The following is a 23,586-nucleotide window of genomic DNA, read 5'->3' as shown; positions in this document are numbered from 1 at the left end:
CCTTGGTACAAAAAGTAAGAGAACTTGTGAAACTTGCTTGATGACGCTTCCCAGCTCCATTCCCCTGTGTTGGTACAACGTTAGAATAGAACATTAGACTGAATGACAATAGCTAGCGTAGTCAAACAGATTCAAAAGTAATAGCATGAAGTGAATTTCCGCACTAATAGGAATTTCTGCTTAGCATGTAGAAATAAGAGGAGAAAGATCAATGTGTTGGTTATTTGCCTTGAGTGAGCCAGCAAAGTAGTGCAGCCAAGAAAAGTGAAAGTTGTCCCAGGATGCAGCAGCAAAGCATTTTCATTAGATGTAAAGGTCTGTTTAAGGTGTGTTATGTGAGGCATTGGTGAGGTTCCAGATGACAGTGGTCCGGATGGTCAAAAATGCACGTTCAAATTGCAGCTGATGGGCAAGCAGGAGGGAAGAGGATCAAGAGAATGGAGGGCCTGTCACAGGAGAAGCCTCAGACTTGGCTTGCTTTGCTTCTAAAGAAACCCAAATGTTGGAATTTTCCAGGGAAAAATAATGTAATACTGGAAATACTGTAATTTTGCTGTACTATAGAATGCTTGATTTCACTATTAAAATAGTATTACTTTCTGGAACACTTATGTGACAATATTTGATACAGATCATAGTGATGGTGATTATGTTCACTGTTGCTTATATATTTCTTCCATGTTTCATTCCAAAATTGTACGATGGTCAGTGCCATCAACTTGTTTTCTGAAGATTGTACTCTGCTGGAAAGAACAGCATGGTAGAGAGGATTACCTTATTCAGATCTGTTGAGTTGGTTACAGCATTTTTGTGTGTTCTATGGTGGTGATCACCAGCTACAAGCAATCTTAACTGCATCCCTGGGTCAGGAATGACAGCTTCATTTTGGATCAGTAAGAACAGTGAGGAGCACAAACTCTGCCGGAAGAATACTGTAAATCTGTTCTTCATTTCATTGTGCCTCTTTATGGCTTTGGAAGAGAAAGGAACCCTATTCAACTTGAATGTTCTTCAGTTCTGAAGGTGGCTGGCTGACCTGTTTTTGCTGGCAATAAGTTTCCCTGTTGAGTTTCTCTTTGGTTTTATTTAAACATGTGGACTAGACTGATAGCTTGATGAAGTGATATTTGATCATGCAGCTGCAGATAACTTTTTAAAAAAAAAAAAAACCACAACTCCTGCCACAGAGGGAGCAGGTTTCCAGATATGTTTGCAGTCCTTCACTGAGATTTGCATTGTGGAGGGCTCTTTGTCTCTAAAAGTTCCGACCGTAAGGCTTAAGCATACCATGTTCAGAAGTATTGCATGCATAAGAAGCATAGCACATGGATAGCTGCTCCTCATGATTTGCTTCATCTTCTGCAGTGAATTAAAAGCTGATATGACAATAAAATAAACTCATACTTCCTTCTAGGCAGTTTGAGTCTGGGCAGCACAAACACTTTCTAGTAAGAGCTGGAGAGAGCTTGACTTTGGTCCCTTTATATGTGGGGACCGATTAAACTCCTTGTTGTTTTAAGGCTGTTCCTTCTCTACCAGCCCCCACATCTACAAAATCCAGCTCACTCGGGGACAAAGACAGTACTGAGTGAAGCGAAGCCTTGTGCATTTTCAGAGGAGACGTTCTATAAGCCTCCGTTTCATAGCTGCTATAAGAGTAAAGATTTCTCTTGCCCTCAGATAGAATGAAATGTAGTAATTGATTTACAGAACAGAGCAACAATCTCATCCAAAACCTGAAATACATTCAAGAAAGAGTACAGTGTGTGTGTTGGGGGTGGGCGCAGATGGGGATGACAGCTACTAGAGCTATAAAATCATGAGCAACTTGAGAGAAGGAAATTAAGCGGTCTCTGTGCCTCTGCTGTGGTGTACTATTTGTAAATGAACTTAGAAGAGAAGCTAGTGAGGTGTGATCCTTTATCTTGAATTTTGTAGTTGGATTTATCTACTTCACGAGCTTGAGTCAGGGGTGAAGCATCACGTACTGCGTCTAGTACAACTGTCAGAAACCTCAGCTGTTTAAAGTTGCTCTTAGTGCTTATTGTGTGTTTTCTCTTTTCAGCTGCTCTTGGTGTACAGCAGCCATCGCTGCTTGGAGCCTCTCCTACAATATACACCCAGCAGACGGCATTGGCAGCAGCAGGCCTAACTACACAAACACCAACGAACTATCAGCTAACTCAGACAGCTGCTTTACAGCAGCAAGCTGCAGCTGCAGCAGCTGCGTTACAGCAGGTAAAGAAAAAGGAGCATTTGTTGTTGACTGTATGAACTTTAACAATATAAACCAGTGGCTTTGTAAAGCTAAAGTATCCAGGAGAAAAGCAGAATGGGAAATGGTGAACATTGCAGTATAAACCTGTATAAAAAACAATGGGGTTTTAGGTCTACAGCTATCAATAGTTGTATTAATCTGTGAAGGTGGGAATTTTGGCTATGGCGGTGCTGACTTTAGCTATGGCGGTGCTGACTTTAGCTATGGCGGTGCTGACTTTAGCTATGGCATGCCTTTTGTGATGAGGAGTTCTGCTGCCCCTAAATGGAGAATCTCAAGTTCCAAGTGTCTTCCATCACTATATGTATCCTTAATAGCATTTTGCATAATTTCATACTGTGCTCTAGATACTGTATGTGTCAGGTTTAACAAAAATTGCTGATTTTAGCTAGAAAGAGCACATCGGAGTCCGCTCTAAAAGCTAAGAATATTTGTTATGAAAGTAATATATGTTGATACTATTGCTTATGTTTTGTATTAGAATTGTTAAATGTGAATAGTTTCTGTCTAAAACTTGCTTAGCAGATAACTTGTATTTGGTATTATTGGGGTAATAATACTTCCTGTTTATGAGATATTTTGCTTTTATCTGTTTCAGCAATATTCACAACCTCAGCAGACTCTCTATAGTGTACAGCAACAGGTTTGTCTGATTCTTACTGTGTACATCACAAATAACTTTAAAAATAATGTTAGTTGTGTGTCTTGTAGGATTTGTCTCCAAAATCATCCTCGTATGGGAAGTTGTTAAAGAAACTAAGTAATATTTTTTTGTAGTGAAAGAGAGCTTGAAGTTCATAAACTTGGAGAGACGTATCCAGAATGGAAGCCTGCCTACCTTCACGCAAAAAGGAAATTTAAAAATCTATGCTATTCCATGTGCACACGATTCCTGCTAAACTTTGGTCTAAACAGGGCCGTGTATTTTAACTGCTGGAAAGATGCTGTCCAAAAAAAGTTCCCTTTTACATTTTTTTATGGTCTTTGAACTTAACAGGATTTTGAAAAAGAATAAAAGGACACGGAAATTACAGGCCTAAGCTTCTCCAGCTGCCAAAACTTTTTTTGGTATTGCTATTAACTTTCAGTTACAAAAAACCCAGCATTTCTGCTTACTGAATAAACCTGGATTATACAATCTTAAAATTAACCACATGAGCACAATTCTATGCATATGCAAACTGCTGAAATGACCAAACCCCAGAGGACCATTAACTGACTCAGATTAAGCAAAAACTCTTACTTGTAAAGAGGAGGTAAAATTGTACAATTTCCTTAAGCATATAAAATTAATTTATAACTTTATTTATTTTAAGTTGCAGCAACCTCAGCAGACCCTTTTAACTCAGGTTAGTTTGGTTTTATTGTTTGGTCTTCATCCCCAAACACAGATAATGCAAGAGTGCAAATTTGTGACGTCTTGGGTAGTTTAATCTGTAAAATGAACTAACATGAATGGGCATTTTATTGGTACAGGTTTATTTTATCCAGATGTTAAAATATGCATAGCCTTGGTTTCAAAAATTAACGGCAAACATGTTTCCTTAATCTTGAAGGGAATATGTGTGTTGATTACATTATAATTTTTTTTGGCTTGAACTTCAAGTGTTCAGTTGTTTTGCAGTAAGTAACAAACTGGGAAAATCTTTCTTTCTCTCCTTTTAGAAGGAATTTAACTTTCTGTGTTAACAGCATTGCAGTATGTGTATAGAGAGGTTTAAAAAGAATCCTGCTGAGCTTGACAGGTTTAAAACATGCAACCATTTAACACACTGTAAGTTGCTCTAGTTCCGTTTTCACTTAACCTTTTAAACGTGCTTTAAAAAAAAGGTAAAAATAGGTTACTTAATTTCATATCTTACTGTCTTCTGCTTTTGCAAGAAGGCAAGCACGTGAATTGTTGAGTTAAGGAAGGGTTCCTGTTAGCCTCAACCTTTACTGACTTCCAACACTACAGCTGGGATATAAATGGAGAATAATCTCTTAAGTGTGTATTCCTAGCAAAGTTAGGAACTTATCTCCTCTTCAGGCCCACTGTATGGGTTACCTGTAAACAATAGTGCAGTCTTTATTTTTTTTCTAGGCAATGTGTGTATTTTGGGGAAGTTGACTTTTTTAAAAGAAAAGGATAAACAAAGCCAGTCTTCATTCAAAGTAGAAAAAAATTCTAAAAAATTAAAAAAAAACAAAAAACAACACCCCAACTTCCACATTCTGAAAATCTCTATTCAGAATAATTGCTTTAGAGACGTTTTAAACTCCTGTCTACATGGGTAAAGGAACTGTTCCTTGTAGATATGTCAGCTGGTTATAAGATTTATAGTTTGCTTTATTTTGCTTGCAGCCAGCTGTTGCGCTACCTACCAGTCTTAGCCTGTCTACTCCTCAACCGGCAGCCCAGATAACTGTTTCTTATCCAGCACCCCGGTCAAGTCAACAGCAAACCCAGCCACAAAAGCAGCGTGTCTTCACTGGGGTAGTTACTAAACTACATGATACATTTGGTTTTGTGGACGAAGATGTCTTTTTTCAGCTTAGGTAAGATGTAAATACTTGCCTGCAGATGTACTCCGTGATATGTTCCCTAAATAAAAGGTTTAGATTATTGCATTCTAATTCTGTGACTCCATTGGTAGTGCCTGCAGTTAGTATGGTTTTTTTCTGTCAACACTGGAAGTCAGATGGTGAGATAAGTTTAACAGACAGCAGATGTGAGTTCCTTTATGTGAATTTTTGAGTTTTCTTAATGCAAAACCCAAAGCTGGGAGACTCGGAAGGTATTAAGCTCCTCATAATATGAAATTGCAGAATTTGTGGGTGATTAAATGCATATAACTTGCTGTCTGCCTATCTTTACTCAGTACTCTTTAGGGAACTTCTGCTTTTGGGCCAAAGACAGGAATTAAATTCCTGTGCATACTCAGAACTGAAGCAGATAGTACTTTCGCTGAATTTTGGGGTGGATGCTATTCCTATAAGCTTTTTTAATGAACTTTATCTACTTTCTCTCCACTTTAAATGTAACTTGCAAATGTAAAACTAGCTAAATAAGACTCTCACAATACATTTTCTGCAATGTTTGCAGTGCGGTTAAAGGAAAGACACCTCAGGTGGGTGACAGAGTTTTGGTAGAAGCTACTTACAATCCTAATATGCCATTCAAATGGAATGCACAAAGGATCCAGACACTTCCAAATCAGGTACATGGGGTTACCCAGTGTAACTTGTACTGACTGCTTCTCGTTCAAGCTCACTCACAACTCATTTTCTCTTCTGCTGTTAGAACCAGACGCAAGCTCAGCCATTACTGAAGACACCTCCGGCAGTTCTTCAGCCCATTGCACAGCAGACTGCATTCAGTGTTCAGGCACAGCCGCAGCCACAGTCCTTGTTGCAGGCACAGATATCAGCAGCTTCAATCACACCTTTGCTTCAGACACAGCCTCAGCCATTACTGCAGCAGCCGCAGCAGAAAGGTGCTCCTTCAGTGCACAAAATTTGTTGTAGTCCTTCTGGTGCTTAGTGCGTGAATATTATTTTTTTGTTAGAAGACTGAAGTAATAGTTGAAATAGTACAGAAAGGACCCTATAGAATTTTCAGTTTGAATATGCATCTTCCTGCACCTATATGCAGGGCACGTTGCCTGCAGTAGCTCAAGAATCACCTGGTTAGTGAAATCCCCGTGGACTTAGGTTCATATTAAGATTTCATAATCTGAAATCAAATTCAGTGTAGCTTTTGTTCTGACACTTTCACAGACAAGTTGGGGAGTTGAAATTATTAATGGCAGTCATCATCTTCAGCATTTTCAGGAGCGTTCAACAAGATCAGGTTTCACACAGTTGTATTGTTAAAACTATTATTTCTATATTTGTGTTTTATTTATTTCAGTTAGCCAAGTTGGCATTTGGGAGAAGAAACACTGCCATGAACATGGCAAATCTAAAACAAAGGTTGTTGTGGGGTCACTTGAACTTTGAGTGGCTGAAGAGTCAGTAACAGGGTTGATAATAAGATAAAATTAAGACTTGTCTTACCCACAGTAAAAGCAAGGGGAGAAGATCTTAAGCTATCACCTAAGCAGAACCGTTTTGGATAAATGCTTAATACGATGTAATTAGTCCTAGTTGTTCATTGGTGTTGGTAATGTTTGCTCCATTTACAATCAGTTGGTTAAATGTCTTAAGACAGTAAAAGTATATGCTGGGGGATTGCTGCAGCAGTATAATAAATTGATTTAAGAATAATTTTTCAGGAAGCTAATTGTTTTTACCTATGAATAGTCTCAAAAATAAGTTTTAGGTTTTCTTTAGTTCAATGAATAGGTAGTATATCTATCTTAAAACAAATTACTTTTCCAAGAAAAGGCTTAGCTATTTACTATGATAGCTTCTATGTGCTTAGATTATATTAGCTTCCATCTCAAGGAGATGCTTTTAAACCAGCTTCAGTTTCAGTTGGGATGGGTGTTATTAGTATTTATTTGACTCTGGAGTTAGTTTAGAAGATGTACACAAGTGAAACAACTGTAAAGCAGCAATGTTTGTAAAGTGTAGATAGTTGCCCCCTATTATGTATTGATCTTGTAAATTTTTGTTTCAGGTGGTTTGTTACAGCCCCCTGTTCGTCTAGTTTCACAGCCTCAGCCAGCTCGAAGATTAGACCCACCATCCAGATTTTCTGGGAGGAATGACAGAGGAGGAGACGCTATGCCAAACCGAAAAGATGACAGGAGGTATGTTGTAGAAGACTAGACTATAATCAAAGCATTCTGTAAAGACCTGTCTTCAAACAGAGCTGAGCTTCTTGCTCCAGAGGGAATCAGTGATATGCACAAATGGCTTTACTGTTAGATATTAGTGACGAGTTCTTGTCTGTCTGAAATGAAAGAATTGCGTAATCAGTCTCTCTTTACAAGAGACAGTGTACTGAAACAAACTATGAGGAACTTCTCCTCTCCTTTTTGTGAGTCATCTCTGACAGGTCTAGCTTCTGTTGTGCTAGAAACCATTTTGTGTTACCAGCACGCAAAAATATTTGTATCTTGTATGCATTTTTTAAGTCGTGAAAGAGAACGAGAGAGACGTAGGTCCCGAGAAAGATCACCCCAGAGAAAACGCTCCAGAGAGAGATCACCTAGACGAGAGAGGGAGAGGTCACCTCGAAGACCGCGACGTGTTGTTCCTCGTTACACGGTTCAGTTTTCCAAGTTTTCATTGGACTGGTATGTTCATAGTGCCAGATGTTTACCTACATCTCACTTCAATTGTGGGCACAGATTACTGCGTGTACTGAGTGTTAAATGATGATTTTAAAGAAAAATCAAATATGTAATGGCTGAGAACCTTGTATGATAAACTTATTCTAGGTTCTTTGTTATTTTTGAATGCTACTGCAAAATACCTTTATAACCCTGTTTAATAAATATTCCCTAATATACAGACACGTTAATAGGAAGAGTGTTTAGTAGTTACTTGTTTTTAAACTTCAATCCATGACACTCTAACTTAAATATATTGCTCTTTAAATTTTATATATATAGTATTAAATATACAATGGTTGTATTTCCAATTAATATACTTCTTAATTATGTGCTTTATTAATGATTCTTTTGTTGCTGTATCTTTCAAATAATGTTGTTTATTTCAGCCGTAGCTGTGATATGATGGAGCTGAGGAGGCGTTACCAGAACTTGTATATCCCAAGCGATTTCTTTGATGCTCAGTTTACATGGGTGGATGCTTTTCCTATGTCTAGACCATTTCAGCTGGGAAACTACTGTAATTTCTACGTAATGCATAGAGAAGTAGATCCTATAGATAAAAATGCTGCTGTCCTTGATCCACCCGATGCTGATCATCTATACAGTGCAAAGGTTTGTATGGGTTTCCAGTATTACGACTATTCATTAGAAATTTTTTTTACCAATAGGGTGAAAAAGTGAGTATAACTGAACTGAAAATATTCTACAGCCATTTGAGCAAAATACAGCATTTTAAACTTTTCAGTAAAGACCTAGTATGTAGAGTGTGAAGAATCATGGCTGAAATTCAGTTTGTTTTTCTGTTACTAGAGCTGTCCTAAATCTTGTTTTTACTTAGGTCTCTTCCAATCTCTGCACCCAGTTGCACTGATGTGATTATAGGAAAGTCAGCTCCTGCAAGATCTCTGAATGTATTTCTTAGGCAATTTATTCTAAATAGTTAATGGAGCACACCTTTTTTCCCTCTTTCAAGGGTTCTTTCTGTGCAGTTTGTGGTCTTCTGTAGTGATATTTCCTTCTTTCAGATTAATCTCAATATTTATTATTTTGTTGAAAGTAGATAGAGCATATTGGGATTAGTTGAATGTCAAAAACCACTGCAGCAAGGGCTATAATAATGTGTAAAAGACCTCAGTGTCAAAACGTCTTCTTAAAACCTGTTCCATTTGAAAGCACTTTCATTAAAATAGGTCTAAGATTTCTAGGTCAATCTGTTTTAGAAGTATTTCATGTTGAAGATGCTTTTAGAAACAAAACTGCCTTTAACCCCTGTGTTTCTGAAAGACTTTACTTGCCTTCTGTGTATAAAAACTTTGAAGTCTTGGCTGAAATATCAGACATACTGTTTTTTTTCAGTCTGTTGATGCAAAGCAAGAGCTTTCTTTCAGAAGGTTAAGTTTCAAAATATATTCAGTAACTGAGGAATAGCATCCTGTTTCATAATATTAACCTGTTCAGGATATAAAGCAATCTTGTTAGATTTCACTGGGCTAATGGGATGCCACGAGGATGCAGATGAATGTGTTGATCAGTTCTCTTGTGATTGTGACAAAATAGGAGTCAGTTACTGAAACCAGAAATGTACTCAGTGTGCTTCTTGGTATAGGGTATTTGGCATATAGTGATAACACGTGAAGCATGTTGCTTTTATATGCTTTCAGTTTAGTTTTTTCTAATAAGATCACACATTACGTCCATATGGAAAGGAGGGAAATTGGCAGACATTTTAACACTGAGTTCTACAATTTTTTTTACCTTTACTTGTTCTGATTTTTTATGACATTAAGGAAAAAGTAGTGGTATGTGTGTGTTTGCAAGTTGTGGTCATTGTTTACCAGTCATGGTGGGAGACCTTGACAAGACTGATCTGGCTTACACAACAGGTGATGTTGATGGCTAGTCCTAGTATGGAGGATCTCTATCACAAGTCATGTGCTCTGGCTGAAGATCCCCAAGAACTTCGTGATGGATTTCAGCATCCTGCTAGACTTGTAAAGGTAAATATGCTTCAATGCCAGACACTTTTGGCAATAAAGGTTGGTTATAGAGCTTTAAAATATTTGTTGATAAGGAAGGAGTTTGTAGGCAGCTAAATAATGGCTTCATTTTTCCTCTGGAGAGACCTAGTTTATATGTCAATTCTTTTTCCAGTGTATAGGAGCTCCATCTTCACTGCTTTTTTATTTACTGCATTGTTCAACTCAGTTAAACAAAAGATATTTGGAGAAACCTGTATTAATTATATAATAATTACCTTTGTTAGCCTTCTTTGACAAGCACTTAGACTTTTTTTTAAGGGCTCAACTGTGAAGAGAATACAAATGAAGCAACAGTTAAGTAACCATTGTATTAAGTGAAATTTAACTATTGTTAAACTGAACAACCTGTAAGTGCTGTGGTGTTTCAGGACAACACAGACTTGTTTTTGATTAAAGTCCATTGTCTTAAAGCAAATGGGAGTACCTGAATTTATAGATATAATGCTCTTGCGGTCTTATCTTTTGTAGCTTTGCTTTATCACTTTTAAGCAGGAATGTCTATAAATGTGTATCGGAATTAAGACACCATTTAAATTAGTATCTGTTTTTCTTTTGTGTTAGAAAGCTTTTAATTACAAAGGAACAAGCCTATACCAATAAAGCAACTTGATGGAAAGTCTTGCAAACAAGAATGAGTAATGATGTTTTAAACCTATTCCATTTCTGAAATACTCTGTGGAAAAAAATAACTGAACTCTTTCTTGACTGACTTTCATTTTCAGATTTCAAAATGATGTGACAGTTTACTCACGGATTTCAGTGTGTGTGCTATGAAATATTCTTTGTGCTTTGGGAAAAATGACTCTTTACCCCTAGCTGGGGAACATTCAGAAGACTCTTTTTGTCTAGTTTTTAGTGGGTATGAAAGGCAAAGATGAAGCTATGGCTATTGGAGGACACTGGTCCCCATCACTGGATGGACCTGATCCAGAAAAGGACCCTTCCGTGCTGATAAAGACGGCTATTCGTTGTTGCAAGGCTCTTACAGGGATTGACTTAAGTGTGTGCACACAATGGTAAGTACTGTACTGCAAAACAAAGTATGCTGTAGAAATACTTGTCTGTTACCAGAAGTTTAAAAAAAAAAAAAAAAATATGGAAAAACCTCTTTTTCTTTGTCGGCTGCTCTTGGTAGTGCAGGTAAACTACTCAAAGGATGTTCTGTTTTGTAATAAGCTTGATTGGTGCCAACTGTGCTGAATACTGCATTAAGAACTAATTAAAAATTCTGGATTTATTTTGACATGTTATGCTGTAATTTTTTTAATGAATGTGCGTTGAAAATACTTTTCATTTTGTGCATAGCTGGAGAAGATCGTCAAGAGAACTTCATTTCATTGTTCTTTTGTTATAAATAAATAGCTGTTCGTTATATAGCCATATTTTCTCTTGATAAGTTTTTGTCCTGTGTTAACACTCATTGCGGTTTTACTAATACCAGGAAGGTCAATTGTATGCTAAATTTGACGTGCTTCAACAACTTTTATTTGCGCATCAAACCTATGTGTGCTAAACAACAAGTTACAGAAAAAAGAATTTTGTTGGGTTTCCTCCTTTTCAATTGTGATACTTTTCTACAAATGTGCCAAAAGAGAAAATATGGCTTTCATAATTTTTTTCTTTAGATAAACTTCAAGGTCTTGCAGCAAAGTTTCTTTACTTGATGTGCTACAAGTGATCTAGGCTCTTTAAAATGTATTGTAGAATTTTTTTTCCAACATGCTTCTTCCCTTGCAACAGGTACCGTTTTGCAGAGATTCGCTACCATCGCCCTGAGGAGACCCACAAGGGGCGTACAGTTCCAGCTCATGTGGAGACAGTGGTTTTATTTTTCCCGGATGTTTGGCATTGCCTTCCCACCCGCTCAGAGTGGGAAACCCTCTCCCGAGGATACAAGCAGCAGCTGGTCGAGAAGCTTCAGGGTGAACGCAAGGAGGCTGATGGAGAACAGGCACTGAACGCTAATCCCTTTTTCTATTTCTGCTTCTCACAGGCACAGGAACACAGGCACAAAATGCACACCACATACTACACAACATACATACATAGGAGGAACATAACTGGTAACAATGACTGGTAAACCAGCTTTCAGCAGTGTAGTGAATGTTGGTTTTTATTTTTATTTCAGCTAGTTCACTAACTTTAAATGTGTATGCTGATATCACAAACGGAATTAAATTGTGCTTATGATGCGCAGAAAATTTTTATCATAGACGTAGTTGCTGGAATCTGGGACCAGTTGTTGAGTGAGATGCAGTTTATGAATAGCTGTCTTTAAACATTTTGCCATTTTCTAAAATTTCTAAATTCTCTCTTGTGGCCAGTTCTAATTGTGATATTTGAAATCGAACAAACACTAGTCTGAAACATCTGAATTTCAGGCCATGTGGCTGATCAACAACTTGGAATAAGGGAAGGTCTGACTGAACAAAGAGTAATTTTGGGGATTTAAAATCTGGGGGAAGATCACACACTGTGTGGTTAATGGAGACCAGCAGTGTCTGTGTAACCCCGATATTCTTTGTGGTGTTGCTTATCACCCTTTTGTGTTCCACAGATCTGGCTTGTATTGGCTGAGTGGCACTGTGATCATTTATAAAGTGGTAGAATGTGTGTGTGAACTTGTCTAAATAATAACTTTAGGAGAAGACTATCTGAAACAGTTGTGACCTTGCACAGATCAGCAACAGAATTTAAAAAATAACTGAAATGGTTTCAAGCTTTCTGAATGATAATTTCTAAATTTTATTTGTCAGGACGAAGAGGAAAAGGATGATGGGGAAGCTAAAGAGATCTCTACACCTACGCACTGGTCTAAACTGGATCCAAAAACAATGAAGGTAACTAGCACTTTTCTTAAAATTGGATTCCATGGTACATTTTAATTTTTAAGGCACAACCTGAAATATGGCTATATATTCCCTTAACTGACCAAAAAACTTCAGTAGTGTTTTATCTTCCTTGCTGATTTATAGGTATTAGATGTGATATCATAGTATGTAAGTATGACTCCTGATTTTAATAAGCGAAGACAGCTAATTGAAACTATTCTGAACTTTTGAACTTTGTACAATTAAAGGGTATCACATATGATACATTTAACTGGAAAATGAAGGTTCTGCAGTAATCTGATTTTATCTACTTGTATTAAAAATGTGGGATCTAAAATACTTAAATGTTAGTTTAAAAAGGCAATAATTATACCAAAATGTATGTCAGGAGACATAATAAAAAGTTTCCGCGAAAGGAATAATAGTAATAAACTCTTCTACTGTAGTAAAATCCTTTCCCTGCCCCTGTGAAAAGTTCCTCAGAAAGGGATTCTTTGAGGAGAACACAACTTTAAATGTAATATGTTTTATATATCAGTAAATATTAGTGTTTTTCAGTACAGATTTAAAAAATACAGATGACTTTTCAGTGCTCTTACTTAATTTTTACTTCACCTTTTCTGCTAATCAAATGTTCTGCAATGTCACTGGTTGATACCACTTACAGAGCTTTTATTTACCAGGTAAATGACCTTCGCAAAGAATTAGAAAGTCGAACCCTTAGCTCTAAAGGACTGAAATCTCAGTTGATAGCTCGACTGACAAAGCAGCTGAAAGTAGAGGAACAAAAAGAAGAGCAAAAGGAGCTAGAGAAGTCTGAGAAAGAAGAGGAAGAGGAGGAGGATAGGAAATCTGAAGATGACAAAGAGGTTAGGTTTTGGACATATTTGGTTTCAGTCTTATTAAATACACATAAATACATAAAATATCATATCTAAAATCTGTATAAATAAATATAAGTATAAAAAGTAGAGGAATATGCCTAGTTGTGTTGGGATTTTGTAGTTCTCGGATGACTGTACTGGGAGCTCTTGGTGTAACTTGAGCTGCTGAATTGGAGTGAAATCTTGGCAAGTTTGCATTTCTTTATATCAGCAAAGTCAGCTGAAATGTGCAAGTGCACTAAGGGTGTGTGAATTAATGTCAGACCTTAAATGTAAGGAAAAAGAAATCCCAAACTCCTGAGAAAAACTGTGCTTGAGAACAGGTGAACACACTTAACAAGATCTTAACTTCTTAAACCTATGTGGAAAGTAGCTGTTCAGTTGTATTGGCTTTTAGTGGCATACAGGCCTTAGGGAATTATTGTGGAAATGGGAGGAGGGCAGGTTCCAGTCTGTAGAAGGTTATAGTGTCTCAAACAGTCCAGTTTCTTCACATGGCTAATGGTTTGCTTAGGTTTGTTTTCCCTTGTTATGAAGCTTTAATTTTTGCTTTTGGATAAACTTCCTGTGTATTGCAGTTTCTCAGTTTTGCAGTTGGTGTTTCAGTACTACTTAGTCTGTTTTGCTATTTCACAAGGATAAACAAGATCTGTGCAATAAGGCCAAAGCAAAGCTCAACCACAGAAAAGGAGCATAAATGTCTGGACAATGTATTGTGTGTTAGTTGCTTTTAAACCTGCCTTTTTGTGTATTACCTGCTAACCAAGATGGAATGATTTGAAATTTTCTATAAACCTTGTTGAGGGAGAAAAGGCCATGTACTTGCTAATTCTGTCAGCTGCTGCCTTCTCCCACAGCTTGGATGGGCTTCTGCTATCTTGGGGTTTCTTGCCACAGCTTTCTTTAAGATTAGGGGAGGGAGCTTTGATTGTGCTTGCTTTTTTAAAAAGCACAAGCTCTGCCATGACTTTTTTCCATACTCATAAGCCTTTAATATGTCTCTCTTGGCAATCAGTAAGCTGCTTGGTATTTTCCCTTTTTTAACCTTTTGTTTGATTTGCATCAGTTGTATCTATAGAGCTTGAATTTCCCATAACGAAAAGAGCTGAGGAAATTGTCATCTGCTAAGTGTTAAAGCTGTGTTGGATATCTTTGAGAAGATGATGCATGAAGCCTTTACTCTTCCTGTGTAAGGAATAAGAGAACTTGCTGTACTGTACAGCTCTAAAAACACCCCTAAATAAACAATAGACCCCTCAGGAGCATCGACTCCTTTGCTAGCTTGCATACCATTTTTTGAAGTGAACTAGCTTGAGTCCTTCCGATGTCAAATCAACATGCTGTGGTTAGCACCATAAGATAGTTGGAAGGTGCTCGTTGCTCTGCGGGCTAAACAACACTGCATGTCCTTCTTTGTGTTGCTCAAGTTTCCGGTTGTCTTAGGTGAGTGTTGGCAATGGACACAGTATGCATTCTGGAAATTCTAGTCTGTGACTTTGTCTTCTGTGTTGCATTCCGCAGCTTAGGCTTTCCTTCACTTTCTTTAAAGAAGTGAGTCCTAAAAACTAATATAGAGGCTGAAACTTCAGCTTTGGAATATGCCGTATATTATTTTTTTGTCTCTTTTTAGGAAGAGGAAAGAAAACGTCAAGAAGAAATGGAACGTCAGCGGCGGGAGAGACGATATATCTTGCCCGATGAACCAGCAATCATTGTACATCCTAACTGGGCAGCAAAGAGTGGGAAGTTTGACTGTAGCATTATGTCTCTTAGTGTTCTTCTGGACTATAGATTAGAAGATAATAAAGAACATTCCTTTGAGGTAATTTACCTATGCTACTTAGAGTTAGCCATTCTCGTTTCTTTTTAATTCTATGTGATAACTGCAGTATTCTTCAGTTGTAATCGTTTATGATAGCATGGCAAAATAAAACTTGTTTAAGTTAGTTTCTTTGTGCAATACCTAGAAAAAATTGTCCAGTCCATGGTTTACAATACCAGTATATTCACTCTATGATATCCAGAAGAAATGCACAGGTTTTCAGATATGGAACTGAGTTTATAATTTATACAGCTAGTCTAGGTCCTAAGCTACTGCAGTGCAGGAAAGAAGCATTTTTATAAAGTTGGTTAAGGTTTCTGTATTCAAAGTAGATATTAAGAAATCTGACACTACATAAAATTCTGACATGGTGAAAGTTGGTAAGATAGCACCTCATAGCTATTTAATCATAAGTGTACAGATTTTTAATATATATTTTAAAACTTTTTGTCAGTTCTGTTTTCATTCTCCTTTATGTGCAGGTATCGCTGTTTGCAGAACTCTTCAATGAAATGCTTCAGAGAGATTTTGGTGTCAGAATTTACAAAGCACTGATTTCTCTCCCAGAGAGGGAGGACAAAAAAGACAAAAAAAGCAAAAAAGATGAGAGAAAAGAAAAAAAAGAAGAAAAAGATGATGAAACAGATGATCCAAAACCTAAGAGGAGAAAATCTGGAGATGATAAAGACAAAAAAGAAGATAGAGATGAAAAGAAGGTCTGCAGCTAGTTCATATGAAGTACTATCCTGTCTGGATCAATATTAAACTGTTTCTATTTGAATTTTACTTTATTGCTTTCGAAAACTCAGGTCTTGTAATGTTAGTTAATTGATTTGACTCATTGATCTATTTAAATATGCTTCAATTGTATTCAGTAATTTAAAAATTTTACAGGTGTATTGGGGGTATTTTAACATTCAGCTATATCACATAGATTTGTATTTGTTTTTTTAAGTGACTAAATATAAACATAGGCAAATTTTGAATGAATGTTAGTGAGGTTTTTACTTTCCTGGTTTTTAGTTCTGACTGGATAAATTTTTAGGAACTTTTGTTACAGAGGGAAGATAAAAGGAAAGATGATTCTAAAGATGAAGAAGAAACTGAAGATGACAATAATCAAGAAGAATATGATCCAATGGAGGCAGAAGATGCTGAAGATGAGGATGAAGGTATCTTGAATTATGAATTTTGTGGCTTTTAGAAATTTTTTTATTGCCACTGAATATATTCTTTCAAACTGGAGAATGCACTGGAACTAGACAATTTAAAATTGTGCTATTAGACTAATTTTATTTTAGTAATTCTAACCAGATCTACTTAAAATGTAAGTGCCATTATGCTAGGCATTGTATGAACATAGTTAATATAAACGAGCTGCGGTACTCAAAGCAAGGCATGCATATAGAAGTGGTTTTATTTTTTTCAGAATGCAGACCACTCGCAACTCCCATTGAAGTCAGTAGGAGATGTGAGTATTCAGCACCTCTGAAAAACCAAGCCACTTTTAAGTGCCTAACTTCCTATTTCTCAGTTCTGAAATGTCATCCTGTTTTTATTAGGCCAGAATGTAGTGTGGGGTGCTCTTTACATGATGTTATGAGGAGTTGATTTCTGTTTGGGTGGAGCTGTGTTTACTGAAGAAACTGGGAAGGGGGCTGGGGAACTTTCTTGTCTCCAGGGAGTAGCAGTAGCCCTCTGTCCCTGCTCGGAGATTCAGAAAGGCGTAAGACATGGTGTATGCTTCTTGGTTTGTACTTCTTTGGGGTTTTTGTCCTTTTGTGGAGAGTTTTTGCTAGAGATGTGGGTTTGAACTGCTTAGATACTGCAGTCCCAGCATTTTCTAACCAGCATTTTCAGTTGTATTTTTGGCAGAGTACTGCACCAGCCTTAAAAAAATTGGTGCTAACCTGTGGTTTCCAAAATAACTCTTATTCGCTTATAATCTGGCTGTGAGAGTGCCCTGGGCTTGTCTGTTCTGTACAAGTGCTGCTACTTCCCATAATCTGTCCTTGTGCCATTCCCAGTCACAGTTGCTGAGAACAATCCAACATGCCGTGGAGGTGCAGGAGAAAGCTATTGGTTCTCAGAAACGTGTTGGCAAAATTAGACAAGTGTTGCGATACATAGTTTTTTCCAAAGTTTTTCTCACAAGAAAGGTGAGCTTAAAGCTGAACTTGGCACGTGATTCTCTGACCAAAGACTTGCACATAAGGTACAGAGCTGCATGCCATAATCCGTCCCTGCAGTTGTCATATTCCTCTTTCTCTCTTGATTTTAGATTTAGTTTTACTGTACTGTCTACCTTTAAACAAAAAACCTGTAGTTTGTAATTCACATCTAATAAGCGATGTGATCTGTAACTTTTTGGAGAATCCAAATCATTGGATCAGTAATATCGCACTCAGACATGAGTGTAAACACATGCTTTTAATGATATAGTTGATATGGGTTTTATGATGTAAAATATTATTTGAGAGTAAATAGTACTGATTTTGTCCTAACAGGAATAACCATAGCTGAATGCAGACTCTGCCAAGCCTCATTTAGGGAGAATTGTGGTAATTTTCTGCACACCGGTTAAATAGGTGGTGATGCTGGCGGAACTCATTTTGGCCTAGTTAGCGTTTGTTTCAGCTCTTCTATCCTGTGTGTGTGAAAGAAACGCAGAGGAAAAAAAAAATGACAAATGGCTTATGTTCAAATAAGACAAGAGAAAAATCAAAATTTAATAGGACTCACTTACATGCCATTTGTTTTTTTTTATTTTCAGGGAAATATATTAATTTCAGATATTTGGGGGTTTATGTGAACTTTTTCAATGAACATACGTATTTTGAGATAATGGTTATAGAATCATTTGCTGTGAATGTGCTGAATTTTCTTCCTGTTTTACAGACCGGGATGAAGAGGAAATGAACAAACGGGAGGACAGAAGAGAGGGAAACAGGCATTGTAAAGAGAGGTCGTCGAAAGATAAAGTAATTAACACCTTTCTTAACAACTACATATAACCTTGTTAGAGGTGTCCTAATTAGACCTTAACTTCATTTTTATTATAAGACCTATTTGCACTCCTTGATTCCTTCAGCACTTCTGGACTGAAACATTAAATGTATATAGAAGGTAGGGAACATGTGACAGCTTTGGGTAAGGTGCTTGCAACCTACTTTGACGTAGATTTTAGAGTTCATTGGGTGAAAGCTGTTGGAAGAACTTTCTTAGATGAGATACTGATCTGAAAGATGTGAGGACTAATGCTGTATGTGCACACAAGAGGCGGCAGATGTGATTATCCATTATTTTAAACTGCTGTATTCTTACATAAGAAAAGCAGAAGCTTAGCTTGATGGATAAACTGGCTTTTCAATTGGGAAGCTTGGAATCGTTATATGATGTTTTTACATCTCCCTGCAGGAAAATGGATGCTTTTCATGTCATGAGGCCAATAGCTTGCCTCCACAGTTCAGATTAAGGAACAGCATAAATTTGATTTGTTACACTTAAACTTCCTTTATAAATGCAAGAATAAAACAAGTTTCTGATACTCTATTTTTTTTCTTCAAGGAGAAATAGGAGATGTAGGAACAGGAATAATGGGAAAACAGAGTCTGCAGAACTACTGTAGCTGTGAGAGCTGGATGCTCATCCATTACATGTTTATGGGGATTTCACTTTGAAAACAGCTCTTCAGTAGAATATATGATTGGGAGGAGAAGGGATGTTTACTATTACTTGTTTAAATAGGTTAATGAATTTACAAATTTTCTTACATAGTAGCGTGAACAAAAGGAAAGTACGTCTATCAGATGTTACTCTCCATTGTGCTGTAATTGTTTAAATATTTGAAAGATTACTTGTCCTAAATAGTTTGCTTACATTATATTTGAGCTCAGTAGGTAAATGCTAGTTATATTAATCACTCGACTGAAAGTAATGATAAAATGAACAGAGGAAGACTTCTGTTAACCGAAAAGTTTACGTGTTTTTAGTAGGTGGTGGGAAAATTATATTTTAACTTCCTAATGATCCCATAATGAATTTTCTGTAGGAGAAAGACAAGACGCAGATGGTAACTCTTAATAGGGATCTTCTGATGGCTTTCGTTTATTTTGATCAAAGTCATTGTGGATATCTTCTGGAGAAGGACATGGAGGAGATACTGTACACTCTTGGACTACACCTGTCACGTGCTCAGGTTTTGTATAGTAATAGAAATCTCTTTGAAAATATTAAAGGAATGCTGTAACTGGCAGGAATATAGTTTAGCTTCTAAAGGCTGTTGCTTACATACTTGAACCCTGATTTTTATGTAGCCACTTCATATGTACAATAAATAGTTTAATATTTTGTAAATTGTCTTGGAATGAAAAGGGAAAGTTTGCAGCTCTTAATATGCCCATATTGTATACATAGCTTTTGTCTCAAAATGGTATCTTTTCCTGCCCCAGCTTGTTTTCATTTTAAGCCCCAGTATATTAAAGTTAAAAAAGCTGTGCAATTTGTCTAAGTTTTTTCCAAATTGTAACATTCTTGTTTAGGTAATACAATGTCTGTGTATTAAGTAACACCGTATTTCTTTCCATGGCTGTGTTTCAGGTCAAGAAGCTACTTAATAAAGTAGTGCTTAGAGAATCTTGCTTTTACAGAAGACTAACAGATACTTCTAAAGACGAAGAAAATCAAGAAGAGTCTGAAGAGCTACAGGAAGATATGTTAGGTGGTATTGTTTTGGTTTTTTTTAATGCCACAAACTTCCAGAGAATTGTTTCTGTGTGAATGATAATGAGAGTTCTGAGATACTTGCTTTCTTGCAGAACTAATTCAGGTCTGCAGGGACCCTGCCAGTTTGGAAAAGTAAATCTTGGGCAGTTCATAAATTACAGCATTTCTGGCTTACAACACATCTTGTTGCATCTATAGGATAAATCTTAGTATCTTGGAACAAGAAGGAGGACGGAGGTTAATGTTGAGTATTGATGAACAACATTTCTCATTCACAGCAGTTTTGCAGTCAGGAGGATCAGCCTGATTTTTTAGGACAAATTACTGCAGACAGGAGGCAGAGAAGAATGTAATGAAAGCACATGCTCCTTTGGCGGGGGGGGGAAGCGTGAAATTGGCATAAGGAGGGAGGAGAGAAATGTGAAGGATAGACCAGCAAACTTGAATCTATGTTTATTCTTTTAGGAATTTATTCTTCTAAGAAGTTTTTGAGGTTGGTCACTAGGACAGAGTGATTATTTCCTAATGCTGCTTAATCTAATACAGGAAACAGATTACTGTTACCATCGCCTACTATAAAGCAAGAATCAAAAGCCATAGAAGAAAATGTTGGCCTCATTGTGTACAATGGAGCTATGGTGGATGTTGGGAGCCTTTTACAGAAGCTGGAGAAGAGTGAAAGAGTGCGGGCAGAGATAGAACAAAAGCTTCAGTTACTAGAAGAAAAAACAGGTGGGACATTACTTGGAAGGTGGTGCTTACATGGATGCAAGATACTAAGACTTTTTAAGTAGATAAACCAATTTGAGTAGAATTTGTGATCTAAATTTCTTAGCTATTTGCTTACCATAAACTTACATTTTCTATTTCCCAAGCCCTTTGAACTTGCACACCAACTGTTGTTGAGTACCATTGTCACCATGCTGAAATGCTTTTATCTTTTTTTATTCAAGTTGAATGTAAGACTTCCAAATGTAGTCAGAATATTATCAAATGGTAATGCAATGCAGTTTTTATTATTCTTTAAAAATTAGTAGTTGTGGTGTTGGCATGTAAATGGAATATGAAGATGCAAAGTACACAGCATTGGAAGTGACTGACCTTTTTCTCCCCCCTCCCCCCAAGATGAGGATGAAAAGACCATACTGCAACTGGAGAATTCTAACAAAAGTCTATCTACGGAGCTTAAAGAAGTGAAGAAGGACCTTGGCCAACTGCAAGAAAATTTGAAGATCTCGGATGATAAAAATTTGCAATTTGAGGGTCAGCTGAATAAGACAATCAAAAATTTAGCTACCGTTATGGATGAAATACAGAGTGTTCTTAAACAGGTTAGAATTGTTTAATTCCATTTTTTTATTATTGTATGCAGACTTCCTGTAGACTAAATTATCAGAACAAAAACTTCAGCATAAAAAAATTTTCACGTGAATTCAGGGCAGTATTATCTTATAAGCTTGAAACACATGTTCTTGACTTAACTGTTTTTAAAAATGTATAAATATTAATGTACATCTCAAACCATCGTAATGTTTTCCTGTCCTGATCTTGTCCATCCTCAACAGTCCAAATCTGCTCTTCTGTTCAGTCCAAATCTGTTCTTCTGTTTGATCAGTTAGGTTCTGCCTTGAAAAATTACTCTTAAGTATTTCAATTTATGTGGGGGTATTTCAGTAAAATGAGTTTTAAGCAGACCACCTAATGTTCCAGAGCATGTCTATCCCTGTACAGAAAGATACTTGCATATTCCCTAGGAATGCTGTGGGGTGGGGGCCTGTTAAGTAAGGTTGAATAGAAGTAGGTTATGAAGGCTACTGAGTGGCAAACTGGTACTATGAGGGAGCCTTGCTTGTACTTCTGTCTACATTCGTTTAGAAAAGACAATAGAGCATATACAGAAGTTCTAAAAACGAACCCCCCCAGCCCCATACACACCCCCACCCCACCCCCACCCCTAGAAAACTTGACAAATGTTAGAACTTTTTTCCCCCCTTGTAGGATACAAGTGATGCATCATGTAAGTCACAGTAGCTTATTAAACTGGCAATACCTTGCAGCTGTCTGTCATCAGTGTCGTTATGCAAAAGTCTCAACAACCCCCAAACCTTTAGATTATAAAGTGGGGCTTCTGGGGATGTTTTTTGTGCTTCTCTTCAGAAGTGCTTAGGTCACACTTAGTTTCTGCCCCCTCTGTTTTTCAGGAAGATACTGGAAGTATGAATTGGTTATAAGTAAACAGACTAAGATACCAGTTCACATAGCATTTAAAGTTGACACCAAACAGTATCTTTGTCTCATGCTCCTTTACAGTTCACATGAGAAATACCGCTTCTAGAGTTCATGTTATCCTCTCCCTTTCTTTCTTTTAAAGGATATTGTGAAGAACGAAGATAAAGATCAGAAATCCAAAGAAAATGGAGCAAACGTATGATAAACCTGCTGCTGTTTAGAAGAATGGTGTTACATAATGTAATATAAATCATGATACCAGAATGTATGGGAAGTGATGCATGTTTGATTTTAGTAGTATAAATATCTTAGTTCCAAAAGATGTATAAAGTTTTATGAATGTGAGTGTCTGCTTCTGAAGATTGCTTGTAATTCTTAGCATTCAATTTGAGACACTCCTCGAGTGAAAATAATTTTGCATTGCAAAATGTTTTAGGATGAACTTTGTTATAGTTTTAACCCTAATAAAGTTCATCAACGTAATGAACAGTAGCAAGTATTTAATTACCAAATGTTTTTCATTAAAGTCTAGTGAAATCAAAATTTTTCATTATTTATAGAATTGCCATTTTTAGGTTTTTATTTTTATTTCGGTCTAATTAGTCTTTTTAAATTCAAATATAAATCACAAAATAGCATGCTGCTTAATTTTGCAAGTAAAGATTTTTTTTTTTAAAAAGCTTCTTGGATTTTTTTTTTACTTGTCACAACTTTCTTTTCCCTTCCAAATGTAACTTTCTTCCCCAAAGCTGCTTGTATTAAAGCCTCATAATATACAGTAGTTCAGATGAGTTAAGAAAGCAATAGAAACCTACCAAAATGCTGGTAGGGTTGTGAGATTTATATGAAAATACACAGGCCTGTTTTAAATGTATGTCATTTGTGTTCCTTTAATTGTTCATATCTTTGGATTAATATATATGCTCCTTTTTAATAACAAATGCAGTGTATTAAAATGTATGGTTGGATACCAGGCCAGTAGATGTCAGAATAATGCCTTACATGGAGAAAAAGCTACCATTGTAAGCCGCCTTTAATTAAATTTGGACTTCTTTCTTAATATGTGTAATTGCTTCAGAGACTGAAGTCCAACAGAAGAATGGATACACAAGTATCGATACTCCGTGTTACAATTACAAAGGAGCAGGGCACAACTTGGTTTGTTGAAAGTGGGTAAGATTGCCTTCCTTTGTGTTCACAAATTACTAGAGATCTAAACTTAAAAGTTAACGTGACATCGTTGTCAAAGGCAACTTATTCAAATAATGTAAAATATGAACAATTGTATTTTGGTGCAACTTCCAGGAAAATTAAGGGTTTTGAAGGTTGGGATAGAAGTGTTTTCTTATAGAAATGGTTAATTTTAGCAGACCTTTTCTTTTTTAGCCTAGATGTCCTAGGTAACTAAATACCTGTTAGGAGAGTCCAAGTGCCATAATATGTATGAATAACCTACATGGAAACTCATGTAGCTTTACTGAGATACACATTAAAATGCCTGAATTTATGTTCAA

At 36.7% G+C, this 23,586-nt stretch overlaps 1 protein-coding gene and 1 non-coding gene across 5 annotated transcripts in view; both read left to right on the top strand.

Moving 5' to 3' along the window:
• CCAR1 (cell division cycle and apoptosis regulator 1) overlaps window positions 1-23,586 on the top strand; it is a 29,570-nt gene extending 5,984 nt beyond the window's left edge. The window contains exons 3-26 of one of the 4 annotated variants that reach the window (XM_087767734.1): window positions 2,066-2,238; window positions 2,877-2,921; window positions 3,595-3,627; window positions 4,623-4,816; window positions 5,364-5,478; window positions 5,562-5,754; window positions 6,882-7,014; window positions 7,342-7,503; window positions 7,929-8,154; window positions 9,426-9,539; window positions 10,431-10,597; window positions 11,322-11,532; window positions 12,338-12,421; window positions 13,096-13,281; window positions 14,927-15,118; window positions 15,601-15,834; window positions 16,179-16,290; window positions 16,548-16,589; window positions 18,017-18,099; window positions 19,170-19,316; window positions 19,718-19,838; window positions 20,390-20,575; window positions 20,969-21,174; window positions 22,215-23,586. In XM_087767734.1, coding sequence (XP_087623860.1) covers window positions 2,066-2,238; window positions 2,877-2,921; window positions 3,595-3,627; window positions 4,623-4,816; window positions 5,364-5,478; window positions 5,562-5,754; window positions 6,882-7,014; window positions 7,342-7,503; window positions 7,929-8,154; window positions 9,426-9,539; window positions 10,431-10,597; window positions 11,322-11,532; window positions 12,338-12,421; window positions 13,096-13,281; window positions 14,927-15,118; window positions 15,601-15,834; window positions 16,179-16,290; window positions 16,548-16,589; window positions 18,017-18,099; window positions 19,170-19,316; window positions 19,718-19,838; window positions 20,390-20,575; window positions 20,969-21,174; window positions 22,215-22,274 — 3,419 coding nt within the window. In that variant the 3' untranslated portion in view covers window positions 22,275-23,586. The remainder of the gene's footprint in view (window positions 1-2,065; window positions 2,239-2,876; window positions 2,922-3,594; window positions 3,628-4,622; window positions 4,817-5,363; window positions 5,479-5,561; window positions 5,755-6,881; window positions 7,015-7,341; window positions 7,504-7,928; window positions 8,155-9,425; window positions 9,540-10,430; window positions 10,598-11,321; window positions 11,533-12,337; window positions 12,422-13,095; window positions 13,282-14,926; window positions 15,119-15,600; window positions 15,835-16,178; window positions 16,291-16,547; window positions 16,590-18,016; window positions 18,100-19,169; window positions 19,317-19,717; window positions 19,839-20,389; window positions 20,576-20,968; window positions 21,175-22,214) is intronic. The other 3 variants (XM_087767735.1, XM_087767736.1, XM_087767737.1) reach the window with 3 other exon arrangements.
• Window positions 10,215-10,278, top strand: LOC148054766 (small nucleolar RNA SNORD98). Its single transcript, XR_015707138.1, has one exon. It is a non-coding gene; the product is annotated as a small nucleolar RNA SNORD98 (small nucleolar RNA).

The sequence above is a fragment of the Nipponia nippon genome, unplaced genomic scaffold (assembly GCF_047370975.1).
Source record: "Nipponia nippon isolate SJK-2023a ecotype South Korea unplaced genomic scaffold, ASM4737097v1 scaffold_3, whole genome shotgun sequence".
NCBI classification, from domain to species: Eukaryota; Metazoa; Chordata; class Aves; order Pelecaniformes; family Threskiornithidae; genus Nipponia; species Nipponia nippon.
The sequence above is the reverse complement of the archived record's forward strand: the minus strand, read 5'-3'. Positions and strand labels throughout refer to the sequence as shown.